This window comes from Vipera ursinii, assembly GCF_947247035.1.
Source record: "Vipera ursinii genome assembly, chromosome: Z".
In the NCBI taxonomy this organism is placed as follows: Eukaryota; Metazoa; Chordata; class Lepidosauria; order Squamata; family Viperidae; genus Vipera; species Vipera ursinii.
In genome coordinates, this window is record NC_139517.1 from 24,787,172 (window position 1) to 24,804,274 (window position 17,103).

The 17,103-nt window shown below is 45.5% G+C and overlaps 1 protein-coding gene across 1 annotated transcript; it reads left to right on the top strand.

Annotated features, from left to right (window-relative positions):
• Nucleotides 1-2,325: 2,325 nt before the first annotated feature.
• Nucleotides 2,326-3,252, top strand: LOC310650098 (olfactory receptor 4D1-like; the record flags this gene model as incomplete). Its single annotated transcript, XM_083378932.1, has 1 exon — nt 2,326-3,252. One exon carries the CDS (start codon nt 2,326-2,328, stop codon nt 3,250-3,252), a length of 927 nt encoding a protein of 308 aa, XP_083235058.1.
• Nucleotides 3,253-17,103: the final 13,851 nt, after the last annotated feature.

Consider the following 17,103-nt stretch of genomic DNA (forward strand, 5'->3'; position numbering starts at 1 on the left):
GGCAAAATGTCATAAAAGTGAGTTCATTCAAAGAAAATGAATATATCAATAAATCTCAGAATTGAAATGAATAAGAATTTCTTTTACAAATTGTTAATGTTCAGTTCTACTGTACTTATTTGTGAGGTTAATAGATGGTCAATGCAATTTAATTTATAGATTTTGGTTTGGCTAGCATTGTGTCTTATTTTTTATAACTATAATTCTTTTATCAAACAAAAATATATCTGCACTTTTTGGGTGCAATTGTGTTTTTGAAATAAAATAGAACACTGTGAAATAGACATCTTTCAAACATTCACCTATAGAATAATAATGATTTCATGGAACAATTTCTGTAATGATTTAAATAAATTCAATACTGAATTCAAGTTTAGTATAAAGCCTTATTTATTTAATACCAGCTATTAAATACCAGCTATTAAATACCAGCTACCTGACAGTTGAGAAATAGAGGAGCAAGAAATTAAATGCCAGCCTCAGGCTGATTTATCTAAACTCCGGAAACATGTAACTAATACATATCATTTTACAATTACTACAGATACTTATGTACTGGTAAGTATAGTTTGATCAAAGATGCATTTTATAAATATTTATTAATTCATACTTAGTCATTTTGAAACAATTTATAATTATTCATTCCCATATAATGATATCATTTATAATTTATTTATTAGATTTGTTTGCCACCCATCTCACTTCAAGAAAACTCTGGATGGCTTATAAATATCCTATTTCTTAAATAATGAAAGAGGAAAAAATAATTGGATATAATGGGTATAATGAGAACAAGTGTGACATTGTGGTTAAATTAGGAGATCCAACATGCTGCCCTCCTTTTGAGATGGAAGCCAAGTATTTTGAGGTAAGATGAGGTGTCACTCTCTAAACTTTAGACTGGGAACTAAAAAATATCCATGAAATAACTTACAATGTATCATCATGGTAGATATTAATAGTTCATAACCTTCAGTAAAGATACCTTCATTCTGCAATGGACCAATTTAAGATTTAGACAATGAATATTTCTTACCTGGTAACCCAATGTGTTAATGGTAGTTTAGAAATAATAATAATACTGATCATCATAGCAGTAATAGTATGGCTATATGTTTCAATGCCCACCTTTTTTCTTATATTCAGAAAATATGTAAAGACTTCAAGACTTATTCGGTCATTATGACAAAAAAAAAGAGTTGGTTTGATTATTTCTGAGCAGTGAGTTTGCCTTCTTGTAACTGTATATTTAGATTGCTAACATATGTATGGCTCTACGTGATGTATATTTTTTTGCTTTTGATTGTGTATTGTTTGTCTATTTTTTCTTTTCTGTTCTTAACCCCAGGTATGGCTCTCAGGAATTTTATACCACTCAGAGTAAGTTTGATTGGGCTGGCTCATAACTATAAATAAAATTGCATGATGAAATTAGAGCTGCTTCAGTCCTTCAATATCCGTTGAATAAGATATCTCCTGATATTAATAAATTCAAATTTGAATTTGGATTAAGCAATATATGGCAAATGAATTTGTGTATGACTTTTGGCATATTTGAGTACTGACTAATAATCAGTTACAGCAACATTTCTCTATGACAATACAGTGACTGTCAAATCTGAGTCAATCTATTTAAATGATATATGAAGCCTGTAACTAAGAAGTTTATTTTATAATAAATTAAGATATATACAAGTGAGTGTAGCTTAATTATATTTTTTATACATTCAGACACATTTTTATGTCACAATATCCTATATATTTATGCATTACCATGACAGGATGGTCATATATTCATATTTCAAAAGGGGGAGGGGATTTCTATTCTGCTTTATCACCTACCCAAAACTGTTAACGGTAATTTAGAAGAATGATTATCATAGCAACAAAAGTCATGGATACAGAATTTAGAAAACATTTTGAAAATGTAATAATACAGTATCTCTCATAGTCACATGGTTTTCTCCTCCTGATATCCTAAAAGATTTGTTTGTTTCATTGAGCTCTACAAATAGGGCTGTTGTGACTGTTCTGCACAATTAGGTTTTATTACTAATATTATTATTCCCAATTTGGGAATAATTCTGCTACAATTTATGAATTCTTTTTTTATTTTTGTTATTGAATAGCTACACCCTTAAAAATACAAAGGAAATACATTTGATAGTATTTGATTTGATTGCAAAAAGCCACCACCACCTTTAACATTAATATCAATTGTAATTGACATTGTTAGTAAATTGTTCTAGGAAAAATTCAATGATAAAACTCACAATGTTTCTCAATTATTCCAGGAAGAAAATACAACCATTAACAGAATTTTAAATGGAGAACAACCTGACAAGTGTGGTAGAGTTTATTCTGCTGGGCTTCTCCAAGAACCATAGAGTGCAGTCATTTCTCTTCCTCCTTTTTCTTGCCATTTATACCACAACTTGGCTCGGAAATCTCACCATTATAATCACAGTATTTCTCACCCCTCTTCTGCATACACCCATGTATTTCCTGCTTGCTAACTTGGCTGTTGTAGACATCAGTGAATCTTCTGTCACATCACTCAAAATGTTGTGGAATCTCTTCTACCACACTCATACCATTTCTTATAATTGGTGCATTGCACAGATTTTTTTTATTCATTTAACAGGGGGCACTGTAGTCTTCTTACTAATTGCAATGGCTGTTGACAGATATATTGCTATTTACAAGCCCCTGCAATATTTAATTATCATGAAGAAAGAAATTTGCATAGGACTGGTAGCAGGGGCATGGTTAGGTGGCTTTGCTCACTCCATTATCCAGGTTGGAATTCTCCTTCAGCTCCCTTTCTGCAAATCCAACATTTTGGACAATTTCTACTGTGACATTCCTCAACTTATCAAGCTGGCATGTGCTGATACATACACACCTGAGCTTCTGATGGTCTGCAATAGTGGACTTCTCCTGACATTAATTTTCTTCACTTTGCTTGTGTCTTATACAGTCATCTTAGTAAAGATTAGGAGGCATATAACAGAAGGCAAACACAAGGCCCTTTCCACTTGTGCTGCCCAGATCATAGTTATGAGTTTAAATTTTGTTCCAGGGATGTTCATTTATGACCGTCCTTTCAAGGTATTTCCATCAGACAAGATTGTTTCAGTCCTCTACACTGTTTTGACCCCAATGCTGAATTCCATGATCTTCACTCTTCGGAATAAGGAGATGAAAGTAACCATTAAGAAGCTCATGAGAAAATGCTATCTTTCAAAATAGACAAAAGCACCACATTCTACCCTGTGGGAAACATGCAGAATAATTTAAAGTTCAGTCCCCCACTCCATGGCATTGCTCTTGAATTAGTAAATATGCAACGTGAAAATTTGTTGTGCTAAGTGGACAAATGACTATTTTTTTAGGCATGTTTCACAACTCGGAGCACACATTTGGTTTATTTTAATATGAAGCAACCCTGACGAAGTTGAATTTATAGGCTCTGTGTTTTCTTTTCCCTGTAAGACATTATTGCTCTGTATTTTCTATTTATATTTAAATTTTATTCATATAGAGTATTGTTCTTCAGATTTTTTTTTATTAGTTTGTCACCATTCTGGCATAAATTTTGCATGTGTTGCATATGTTGCCTATCCAGTACACACTGGGTTTTAATTAACATGCTTGTAGGGTATTGTTGTACATTAATTATTATATTAACTAATTGCACAATGTTGAATTAAATACAATCTCTCCTCCTATAGTGACCACAAGGCATTCAGTGAAATGTCTATGGAGATTCTCAGTCATCCAGGTCATAGATGCTTTTTCACGAGGCAACTGGACTTTCTTGTTTTTCTTTGAAGATGTTTCACTTCTCATCCAAAAAGGTTCTTCAGCTCTGGTGGGGAATGAAAGTATAAATCTTTCCATTCAGTGAAATGGAAAGATTTATACATGCGCATGCCCAAGATGGCGGACGTGCTGGATTGAGCTCCGCGATGGGTTCCAGCTTTTTCAGCGACCCTGGGAGTTAGCAGAGGGGTTTTGCCCTCTATACTGGGGGCCAGAGCGATACAATTGGACAGCTGACTTTTTAGACCTGAAACTGGCACTGCGAGATTGTCGGTCTGGCCCGGAGGACCCCAGAAGAGCCGCAGCTTGGGTCGGCTCCAAGCAGCTGGTTTTCAGCTTGCAACGGCCAGCTTATTTTCGGAGCCAGGGAGCCACGGCTTAGAACAGTGTGAGGAGGATGCTCTGGAGGAATGGCGCGAGAAGGGACATTTTCGGAGCGTTTAAAGCTGAGGAGCGGCAGAGGTTCCTGAGGTTCATCCCTGTGAGTTCCAGTGGTTTTTGGAGGGGGCCTTGGTTGGGCCCAGAAGATCCCGGGAGAGCCATGGCTTTAACGGCTCTGGCTAGCTGGTTTTGGGCCTGTAATGGCTCCGACAAGCGGTTTTTCGGAGTTGGTGGAGCCGCGGCTCGGAGCGGCACACGGAAGAATGGCGTGTTGGAGTGGCTGGAACACCAGAGTGGCGGAGGGGCCTGCAGTTGCTTCCATGAGCTCCGCTGACCTTCGGAGGGGCCTGGTTGGGCCCGGAAGATCCTGGAAGAGCCGCGGCCTGTAATCTGCCCCAACCAGCTAGTTTTGGGTGTGTAATGGCTTTGACCAGCTGATTTTCGGAGCCGGTGGAACTGCGGCTTGGTACGGTGTGTGTTATGTATGCAGGCATCTGCATAGCAACAGCCCTCAGGGGGCGTTGGCCTGGACAGTTTCGGCGGGAAACCTAGGGCCAACCCCATTGGCTGTTAGCTTACCTGGCCAGGTATATAAGGAGGCCAGGTAGCCCTCATTCCTCAGTTCACTTCCCCTTCCAATAAAGAGCTGAACTCACACACCGGCTGGCATCTCTCTTGCGTCGGACCCACTACACAATAGTGGCGACGAAGGTGGGATAGCTGCCGACCAAGAGCTGAAGTCACTGGGGAAACGCTCCGCGAGCTGAAGGGAAAGGCATTTTTCCTTCTTTCCCCCACGACCGCCAGCCGAACCGGCAACGCCAAGTGCCACATCCACGACCAACTGCCGCCATGGCTAGAGCCGGACAACCCCGCGAATTCGAGACCCGCCACCCCGAAACCTGGACCCGTTACCTGGCTCACGTTGAACTGTACATGCGGTTCAATCAGATATCGGAGGACGGTGCAAAGGCGGCCGCCCTGCTCTGCCTTGGGGGACCAGCGCTGCTGGAAGTCGCCGCGAACCTGTTCCCCCAGGAGGCCATCAACACCGTCGCGTACCGAGACCTCGTGGCCAGGCTCAACGCACATTTCAGGCCCCGGCGCTCCAAGGTGGCCACACGGTCACAATTCGAGAAAAGGGACCAGTGCCCAGACGAGACCGGCGCCGACTTCCTCGCCGCCCTACGGGAAGCTGCCATCGCTTGCAGGTTTACAAATTTGGAGGAGCGACTACGGGACCGGCTGATTTGCGGCCTACGCGACAGGCAGTTGCAGGAGCGCCTGTTCGAAAGAGAGGAGGTCTCTCTCCAGGAAGCCAAGGACGCCATCCTAGCCCACAAAGCGGCCTGCGGGGCCGTCCAAGCCTGCCAGGGAACCCGGCCTGGCAACCAAGCAACCAGCGTCCACTGGCAAGGGGCCACAGAGGAGGACGACCTGAGCATCGACCTCCTCCAGTGGAAGTCGACCCCCGACCAGTGAGCCAGACGTCCAGACAGGCCCAGGCCTCCCAGCAACACCGCCGTTCCCCAGAGGTGTGCAGGGTGTGGTGGGAACCACGTGCGCAGCCTCTGCAAGTTCCGGTCCGCCACGTGCCGGGCCTGCAAGAAAACAGGCCACATAGCCGCCGTCTGCCGTAGCCGCCGCCCCCGAGAGGACATCCACGAGCTGCAGCCGGAGGAACCGCCGTTCGAAGGTACTGGGGCCCCCACCAAAACAAAAATTGGCTATGTCGAGAGCCGGCTGGCCATTAACCATACGGGTAGCCGCCGGCTGCTCAAACCCAAAATTAGATTAACAATCCGTTTGCAAGGCGTCCCTTGCAGCATGGAGCTTGACTCCGGATCAGCGGTCTCAATTATTTCAGACGAGACCCTTAACCACATAATTAGCTGGAGCAAGCAACGGATTAAATTACGGCCTACTAAATTAACCCTGACCGATTTTCAGAATTCGCCGGTCAAGGTGAAGGGGGAGGCCACCATTTCAGTGGGGTTTAAGGGTCGCGAAGGGCACCTGGATGTTGTAGTGGTAGAGGGCCGCAGAACCAGCCTGGTCGGGCTGGACTGGTTTGAGGCCCTGGGAATCTCAGTATCCGGGATCCATCGGATCCAGGGGGACTCCGTTGAGGCCGTTTGCCAGGATTTCACCGACGTCTTCGACGGGTCATTAGGCAAGTACACTGGGGCCCCCATATCCTTCAAGCTTAACTCGAACGTCTCCCCCGTTAGGGTCCGGCCGCGGCGAGTCCCGTTTGCGCTCAAACACAAAATCGAGCGCGAACTAGACAAGTTGGTGGCCCAGGGAATCTTAGAGCCTGTAGATGGAGGGGAGTGGGAAACCCCCATTGTGACCCCCCTCAAATCCAACGGGGAAATAAGGATCTGCGCCGACTCTAAGTGCTCGGTGAACCGCGCCCTAAACCCGCACGCTTACCTGGTTCCCGCGGTCAGCCATGTTCTCGCTTCCCTCCAAGGCGGCGCCATTTTTGCAAGGCCCGATCTTGCACAGGCGTACCAGCAACTCACGGTCACTAGGGAAACAGCTGACATCCAAACCATAGTAACCCATAGGGGGGCGTTCCAGGTGAACAGGCTGCAGTTTGGAGTCAGCGTTGCTCCCGGCATTTTCCAGGAGGTTATGGAAAAGACACTCAAGGGTATTCCAGGAGTCTGCCCCTATTTTGATGACATCCTGATCGCAGGAGCATCAGCAGAGGAACTGGCAGGGAGGCTTAGGGAAGTGCTGGCAAGGCTGCACATAGCTGGCCTCAAACTCAAAAAGGAAAAATGCAGCATAGGCGTTCCTTCCACAGAATTTTTGGGGTTCAGAGTAGATGCCAGGGGAATCCACCCCACAGAATCCAAGGTGAGGGCCATCAAACTAGCACCCACACCCAAGAACAAAGCAGAGCTTCAGGCATTCCTGGGTCTGCTGAATTTCTACCATACATTCCTCCCACACAAGGCAGCCATCGCTGAACCGCTCCACAGGCTGCTAGACAAACAGGCAACATGGGCCTGGACGGCCACCCATGATCAGAGCTTCAAGGCCCTGAAGGCATTGCTGTCGGACAAGTCCACAGTAACCCATTTCATCGAGTCCAAGCCCATTTGTATCGCCTGTGATGCATCCCCTTATGGTGTGGGTGCTGTCCTAAGCCACCTTGAGCCCAACGGGCCACAAGTCCCCATAGCATACTCTTCTAGGACACTGTCTGGAGCAGAAAGAAACTACGCCCAAATAGACAAAGAAGCCCTGGCAATCGTGGCAGGAATCAAGAAATTCCACGATTACTTATATGGCAGGGAGTTCACTGTCTTCACGGACCACAAACCACTCCTGGGCCTGTTCACCACAGACAGTCAAACCCCCCAGATTCTGTCCCCCAGGATGCTCCGGTGGTCTATCTTCCTTGCAGCATACAATTGCAAGCTGGTACACAAGCCAGGGAAGGAGATGGGCCACGCAGACGGTCTAAGTAGGCTCCCCCTAGACACACACGACCCAGACCCAGAACCAGCCACACAGATCCTAGCCCTGCAGGAACTACCCGAGTGCCCAGTTCTTGCCAAGGACATTGCCAGCCACACAGCCACAGACAACATCATGGGCAGGGTGCACTCATGGGTTTGCACAGGGTGGCTGGACAAATCCCCGGGACCAGAGTTTCAGGCCTATTTCATTAGACGCGATGAAATCTCCACACACAAAGGGTGCCTCCTTTGGGGTAGCAGGGTGATCATTCCACCCACACTATGCGCCAGGGTATTGGACTCCTTACATGAAGGGCACCCAGGGGTGGTCAGGATGAAGGCACTGGCTAGGAGCTACCTCTGGTGGCCCGGGTTGGACAAGGAGGTTGAGGATCAGGTCAAGGCCTGTTATACGTGTCAGAGATCCAGGCCAGAAGTGCCACATGCACCAGTACACCGGTGGGAGGCCACATACACGCCATGGTCCCGCATTCACATTGACTATGCGGGGCCATTCCAGGGTCAACTATTTTTAGTACTGGTGGACAGTCACTCCAAGTGGTTAGAGGTAGTCCCTGTCCCCAACATGACCTCAGGGAGGACAATCCAGGTGCTCAGAGCTCTCTTTGCCACACACGGCCTCCCCGACGTAATTGTGTCTGATAATGGGCCTCAGTTTACTGCTGCTGATTTCCAGGCGTTCTTGAAGGCGAACTGGATTAGGCACGCCACCTCTGCACCTTTCCATCCATCTACCAACGGGAAGGCCGAACGGATGGTAAGGACGACCAAAGACGCACTCCGGCGCATCATCAGCGGGGACTGGCACCACAGACTGGCCGAATTTTTACTAGCCCAACACACAACACCATGCGTGGCTACCGGCAAGAGCCCAGCAGAACTGCGATGGGGACAGCGCCTCATCACCAAGCTGGACCGCCTACACCCAGACCGGGTAGCAGCCGAAACCGGTAGGGCAACATCACCATCATCACCATCATCACCATCACCACCAGCATCACTACCATCACCATTGCCATCATCACCCACACACAGGGTCCTCAACCTGGGGGACCTGGTCTGGGCAAGGAACTATAGGGCTGGACATCCTTGGGTTCCGGGGACAGTGGTCGGGAAAACAGGACCCCTTTCGTACATTGTAGGGGTGGAGGGGGACAGACACATAAGGCGACACATCGATCAGCTCAGAGGAAGAGTCCCTGAGCACGTCACACACGCCCCTGAGCACGTCACACACGTCCCTGAACTCAACGCACACGATCAACAGGAGGACCACACTCCAGGAGGGGTCAACACAGCTGAGGACGTCACAGGGCAGGGACCAGAGGAGGAGGACTTCCTGATGCCGGCTCCTTGCAGCCCTGCACAAAGGCCTCAGGAACCCACAGTCCAAGCCCAGGGGCCAAGCACACCCAGGCGATCCACCCATCCACACAGGACACCAGCCTACCTGTCGGACTATGTGTGCAAGTGATCCTCACACAAGGACACCACTGTTTTTTATATATATACTCATAGTTATAGTAGTTGCATGTTGTTGTTGTTATGTGGGTCTTCTCTAAGGGGGGAGGGGTGTTATGTATGCAGGCATCTGCATAGCAACAGCCCTCAGGGGGCGTTGGCCTGGACAGTTTCGGCGGGAAACCTAGGGCCAACCCCATTGGCTGTTAGCTTACCTGGCCAGGTATATAAGGAGGCCAGGTAGCCCTCATTCCTCAGTTCACTTCCCCTTCCAATAAAGAGCTGAACTCACACACCGGCTGGCATCTCTCTTGCATCGGACCCACTACAAAATAGTGTGTGTAAATCTGGCGCATAGAGCATCCTGCAGAATGGCGGAATGGTGAGATTGTGACTGGCGGGGAGGGCTTACAACTCCTGGTACTCCGTTAGCCAGTGTTTCACCCACCTATCATCCAATTTCCCTCGATATGGCCTAGAACCTTCATAGCTAGGACATCTACTGACTTTGCCATCCAGCAGGCTTTTACATTTTGACGAGTAACTGTCTAATTTCCTCTGACTTCCATCCCCTGTAAGACTCAGAAGGACCCAGGTGCTGAGCCACTGTGAGAGAGTGGCTTGGAGGTACCATCTGCTATGCCCCCTAGAGGTGAGAGCTCTATGGGGGCAGGCCTTACCCTGGATGTATTTTCCATTCTGCTTCCTGGTGCAGGCCTTCGACCATCGTGAGAAGATTGTGGCTGACCTGTTCAGAGGTTATCCAACTCGAGTGGCAGTGGAGTTGGTTAGGCGGTCTGGACATTTATTTATCCTCTGATTTAAGATCCTCCTTTTAATTATGGGTTTGCCTCTGCTGGACCCTCATGGACAATTATGGTTTGTTTACATTACTCCAGCCCAGATTTACTCACTCTGAGGGGTACCCGCCTGTTTTTCTATTTCTCCTCTTGATGACGGGCCCAATTATTGGGACCCTGAGAGATGGTTGGGTAGGGACAGGAACCCCTTGTATAAATTTAAGAAGAGGCTCCTGATTTGTTTCTTATCTAAATATTTTATAGGGTTAGGGAGGGGGAGGGTTTGCGTTCTTGGTTGGATTTTGGGGGGTGTCCACCATTCACTGTTCAGGCCAGGCTTGGAATAGATCACAGTCAGATGGGGCTTGGGCGGGTTGCCTCCGGGACACTGGAGCGGGGTATGGGAGTACCTATTCCCACGACATTAGGGAATGGCAGCAGATGCTTGAACAGAGGGCCGTATCAGTACCCGGGAGTGCATCCCCGCTGTCTTCAAGCGGTGATGCACTCCAACCCTCTGGTTTCGTCCTGTGGTCCCGGGAACAGGGATGAGCAGCCACCTGAGCTCAGGCTTGTGTATTTCAATGCCAGGTCCGTAGTTAATAAGGCCCCACTCATCCGTGATCTGGTTGAGGAGGAGCGTGCGGATCTGGCTTGCATCACGGAGACCTGGTTGGGCCCAGAGGGAGGTGTCCCCCTGGTTGATATTTGCCCACCAGGTTTCTGGGTGCTGCACCGGCCTTGGGCTCAGGGTAGGGGCGGGGGTGTGGCAGTAGTCATGAGGGAGACCTTATGTCCGCGGGAGGCCACTGTTGTCCAAATAGCCAGGTGTGAGTCTCTCCTCATGAGATGTGGCCCTAGGGCTCAGTTGGGCATGTTGCTTGTGTACCTTTCGCCTAGTCGCATAGCAGCAGCCCTGCCTGAGCTTCTCGATATCCTCTCAGGGATGGTGATTGAGTTCCCCAGATTTATAATTTTGGGTGACTTCAATCTGCCATCCCTGGGGGGATCATCAGAGTTAGCTCGGGAGTTCATGGCTTCCATGACGGCCATGGACCTGACGCAAGTAATTCAGGGCCTGACTCATGGGGGTGTGTCACACACTCGATTTGGTTTTTCTATCTGGACAGTGGTTGGATGATCTGGATGGGGGCTCTCCAATTGTTATGCCCCTGTCATGGACCGATCATCATCTCCTGCAGCTGGTCTTCTATTTTGCCAATCCCTATCGTGGGGCTGTTGAACCAACTAGATGGTTCCGCCCCAGGCGCCTAATGGACCCTGAGCAGTTCCAGGTGGCCCTTGGGTCCCCACCTGCCGCCTTAGTTCACAGCTCGGCCGAGGCCCTAGTGGAAGCCTGGGAAAAGGCAGCCACTGAGACACTTGACCAAGTTGTACCCATGCGGCCCCTGATCTCAGTGGGCTCTGTGGTTCTCCACGGAGTTCCGGGAGATGAAGCATCGGAAACGGGGCCTAGAGAGCTGTTGGAGTTCCAGCCGGTCTGAATCCAACCAATTGTGACTAAGGTCCTTCACTAGGTCTTACATCGCGGCGATGAGGACAGTAAGGTCAAACTGCTGCCCTCATCGTGTCTGCATATAATCGCCCGGCCGCCCTGTTTAGGGTGACTCGCTCCCTCCTGAATCATGCCGAGGAGTTTAGCCAGCATCTGTCAGACAAAATCGCTCGGATCCGGACCGGTCTGGCCTCTGACTGGGCAGTCTGACGGTGAGAACATGGGTGATCTTGTCGATGTCATCTGGGAGGAGTTCGACCCTGTGACTCCAGAAGAGGTGGACAGGATTATGGGGAGGCTGAGCTCCACCACATGTTTATTGGACCCGTGCCCCTCCTGGCTGGTTTATTCAGCTCGGGAGGGGACACAAGGCTGGCTCCAGGCAGTGATAACTGCTTCTCTGAATGAGGGTAGTTTTCCCGCTGCCTTGAAGGAGGCAGTGGTGAGACCCCTCCTCAAGAAGCCTGCCCTGGACCCAGCTGTTTTAAACAACTTTCGTCCAGTCTCCAACCTTTGCTTTCTTGCGAAGGTTGTTGAGAGTGTGGTGGCGCAGCAGCTCCCTCTTTTCCTGGAGGAAGCTGATTATCTAGACCCGAACCAATCGGGCTTCAGGCCCGGGTACAGCACGGAGACGGCATTGGTCACATTGGTGAATGATCTCTGGCAGGCTCGGGACAGAGGTTGCTCCTCTGTCCGAGTCCTATTAGACCTCTCAGTGGCTTTTGATACCATCGACCATGGTATCTTACTGTGGTGTCTTCGGGGGTTGGGAGTGGGAGGCACTGTTTTACAGTGGTTCTCCTCCTACCTCCTGGGACATTCACAGTCGGTGTTGGCAGGAGGGCAGAGGTCGGCCTCGAGGCCTCTTGTTTGTGGAGTGGCTCAAGGGTCAGTCCTCTCGCCTCTCCTGTTCAACATCTATATGAAGCCGGTGGGTGAGATCATTCGTGGTTTTGGGGTTGGGTATCATCAATATGCTGATGATACCCAGCTTTTTATTTCTACCCCAAACCACCCCAATGATACCCTCTCCATGATGTCCCATTGCCTGGAGGCGGTCCGGGTCTGGATGGGGAGGAACAGGCTTCGGCTCAACCCTGACAAGACTGAGTGGCTGTGTGTGCCGGCATCTCAGGAAATTCAGAATATTCCATCGTTAATTATGGGGGGGTGAGATATTACCCCCCATAGATAGGGCTTGCAACTTGGGTGTCCTCCTAGATTCACAGCTCTCCTTGGATGATGATATAGGAGCTGTGACTAGGGGGGCCTTTGCCCAAGTTTGCCTGGTGCATCAGTTGTGGCCCTATCTAGACTGGGATGCCTTGCGCACAGTCACTCATGCACTCGTGACCTCCCATTTGGACTACTGCAATGCTCTCTACATGGGGCTGCCCTTGACGACTACTCGGAGGCTCCAGCTGGTGCAGAATGCAGCCGCGCAAGTGGTGGTGGGGGCTTCCTGATACTCCCATGTAACACCTCTACTCCGTGAGCTGCATTGGCTTCCGGTTGTCCTCCGGGTAAGATTCAAGGTGCTGGTTACGACCTATAAAGCCCTAAATGGCATGGGTCCGGGTTACTTACGGGAGCACCTGCTGCCGGCATCAACTTCCCTTCATCCAGTGCACTCCCACAGAGAGGGCCTCCTTAGAGTGCCATCGGTCAAAGAGTGTTGACTGGCGGCCCCCAGGGGGAGGGCGTTCTCTGTGGGTGCACCAGACCTTTGGAACCATTTACCGGTGGAGCTCCAGACGGCTCCCGACCTTCGCTCCTTCCGACGTGACCTAAAAACATATTTATTTGAACAAGCCGGCCTGGTCTGATGGGTTTAGGGGTATTTTAATGCTTTGTATTAATTTATTGAATTGGGCTGTTGTATTTAATATTTCTTTTAATTTTTATATATTGTATTTTATTGTATTGCCCTGTACACTGCCCTGAGTCCTTCGGGAGAAGGGTGGTATAAAAATTAAATTAAATAAATAAATTAAATAAATAAATGGTTCCTAACTAAATGGTCACTAAGTGAACTACTCCCTCTGTGTGTCTCTCATTCACAGGGGGAGGGGGGAGAAGTGAAGTTTGGTGTTTACTGCCATCTCATTTAGATAAAATTCTTTCATTCTCATTTAAAGAACAAATGAAAGAAACAATTCCTGCAGATACCTGATTACGGCCACTTCTCAATTAGCAACTATCTCAATTAGTGATTGTTTGCAAGCATGATGGTCATAAATGTTAGTAAACAGAAGTTTTAAAAAGTCATTATTTGTCCAATGTGTTCACTTACATCCAAATTTCTATGTGAAAATACCAGAATGTGAGTAACACAGTTCTTTCTGCATGAGAGAATTTTATCTCTGTAGTGGACTATATAAGGGAAAACAAGACTTAATTTAATCTACACACAATAAAAGTGCTGTTATTTTTACACACACACACACACACACATACTAGATAGTCGAATAAGTTCTGAATGGGCTTGTATAGCCCAGGAAGTATTGATTGTGAGTTCTTTCGACCTTCATTTGTAATTGGATTTCAAGGTGTTGGTTGTGATTAACAGTGCATTTGAACATTATAATTAATGTACGGTGACATGTAAGACTCCAAATATGCAAATCTACTCTACACAGAAGAGCCCTAATACTTCAGAACCATTGTGGCTACTAATCAATAACCTGATGAAAAAGCACATTGAAATAATTTATCAAAGAAGTGATTAACACATCAGTTATTGTTGCCAGAGTTCTCTACTCCAGTGAAGCATTAACCAAAAGTAAGCAAAGACTGTCCTAGACACTTTGTCTACTTGCTGTGTAGAAGGAGGTATGTGACTTCAAGAGATACAATCTTATCTCTACCAGAGCTAACAAAAAGGTATATGGTTTCTAGATAACAGCAATTCCAAGTTGCAGGGACTGAATTTCAGCTTGTTTGTTTCTATTCAATGCCTTACAATCTCCATATACAAAATCAAGGCTTAAAAAGTATATCATTTCTGGTCAAGTACAAGATGGAGGTATATGGTCGAGTCTCATAAAAATATTGAAGAGAGATCAGATGTTCAGACACAACAGACTGCAATATTTAAAGCCAAGCAGGAGAAGAAAAAAAAAGACAAGTCACATGACTAATTCATCTCTACTGTGCTACTTATGCAATCATGATGAGTGCTCAAGAGAAGTAGTGACCAGTAGTGTTGGGGAACTTACATAACTACAAGGGCTCTGCTTCTACCACATAGTTGACCTCTGCTAATTCTGCTTGAAGTTTATCCATCTTACTAGAAAATGAAGAGAAGAGAAGCAGGAGTGGTATAACTCTCCAATCCTGCTCTGCTATTGGAATATTCTACTATTGTAATATTAATTATTTAGACTTTTCAATTTTTCTTATTAAAAATTAAGTCTGGGAAATGTGACAGATGTTTGTCTGTTTGAATTCCAAAGTCCCAAAGCAATTTAGCTTCATCATTTTCAGTTGAATACTTGGTCAATTTTGTGGTGTTACCAATTCTTCCTTGCAGGCAAAGAGTATTTTGTGCAGGTATTCCAATGCACCGTTGTTGCTATTTGTCATACTGTTGTTTCTAGTCAGTCTGTATGATCCTCTTGCAGCAGTTAACTAAGTGGTCCACTATTTTTTCAGCTTCCTTGCAGAGGCAGCATTTGCTATCCATAACTGTGTTTTTGATTCTGTCTTTCAATATATTTGTTCCTAAGGCTTGATCTTCTTCAGCCATAATTAGCTTCATCTGTCTATTTCTTTAACTTTCCTGCTCTAAGCCATTGCCAGATCTTTTTATCTGCTTTGCCTGTAGGGTTTTGTTTTGTTTTGTTTTTGTTTTAATGTATTGGCCCTGTAATTCTTTGCCTAGCCATGAGTTTGTTTATTTTGTTTTTCATTTGCTCTTCCTTATAGACTACTTGGGTCCTTTGGATAAGTGTTGACGGCATGCCATTTAATGTGATCAAATTATAATAATTCAAGAAAATTCAGTTAGAAAATCCAATTCATTTCTAACCTGTGTACAATATTGAAATCAGACTATTCAATTATCTTTACTAGTTACTTATTCTTTTATTGGCCATATTTAAGGTGTTTACCACATTGTATCTGAGGGAATTCCTTTCCTATCATGAATTCATTTACACATTAAATTCTCACCTACAGCCTTTCTAAAGAGCTCCCTGCTGCCAGAAGAATGGTCGTCAGGTTTGCATCACACCAAAATTGTGGAACACAATCTCTTGAATCCACAAACTAATGCGGTTTATGTCTCTTTTATAAATAGTTATGACACATAATTGTATGTGGATTTTCATATATCAACATTGAATCTTGTGAATACAGGTGGTCCTTGACTTACAAGCATTCATTTAGCAACTGTTCAAATTTTTGTCAGTATTGAAAAAAGTGACTTATAACTGATTCAGCAACCCTATGGTCAGGTGATCAGAATTTAGGCACTTGGCAACTGGTATGTCTTTATGACAGCTGTAGTATTCTTCAGTCATGTGATCACCATTTGCAACCTTCATAGCTTTGACAAGTAAAGTCAAAGGGCGAAAACTGATTTTGCTTAACCACTGCATGATTTACTCTTAATGACTGTGCTGATTTGCTTAACAGCCACAGCAAAAAAGGTTTTAAAATTGGGTTTGACTCACTTAACAACTGCCTCACTTAGTGACAGCCTTTTTGTGTCCAAATGTGGTCTTAGGGCTAGGATTACCTATAGACTATTTCTCTAATGGGTTCATATAAGAATAGCAAGCTTATTTCTATCTATCTACTTCCACAGCATTTTAATAACCTCTCTTGAGTTTTGAGTCCCTGGAGTTAGCATGTTCATAGTTTGCTCCTAACCTCATGAAGATTGGTAGATGTAGGAATACATCTACCAATACAAATTAATCTGAGGATGATTCCAGAGTCCCTCTGAATATGAGTCCTTTGCCACTTTTTAAAAATGTTATGATACAACTACTACTCATACCAAAGATTGTACATTTTGTCTGTTAACTTATCTAAGGTTGGAGAGGAAGTATTATTAAATGTCTGTGTATTAAAAGAAAATCAAGGATTGGTAAATCCCAGAATTGCACTTTCAGAACATTAGCAATAGATCTTCTTTTTAAAGTTGAAAGAATGAGAATTGTGGAGGGGTTGGGTTTTTTTCTTTTTCTTTTTTTGCTAATTTTCAATATTTATTTTTACCTATTTGTGAAGGTAAGAGATGCTGAATGAAATTTGGTGGAAAGGTTTTTGCTTCATTCTTCATATAAATAGTTGCCTGAGAAATGAAGTTTCATCTTCTCCTTTTAGATGAATAGAAGAGTTTCAGGATGAAGTTGTGTCTTTTTTATTTTAACAAAACTTGAAATACAAAATAAAATGAACATCATATTAAAATTATAACTACTTCAATCATCACCTGTAAGTATGAAATGACTTTCAAGAATTTTATTGTTCAAAATTGATTTCCTATTAGGTAGTATAACATATATGCAATTTATGGTTTTTGATTTAACTTGTATTTTATTGTTGGTTAGTGTATAATATTGCTCACATATTTCTCATATTTTTCAGTGAATTTATAAGTTTCGAATGTGGT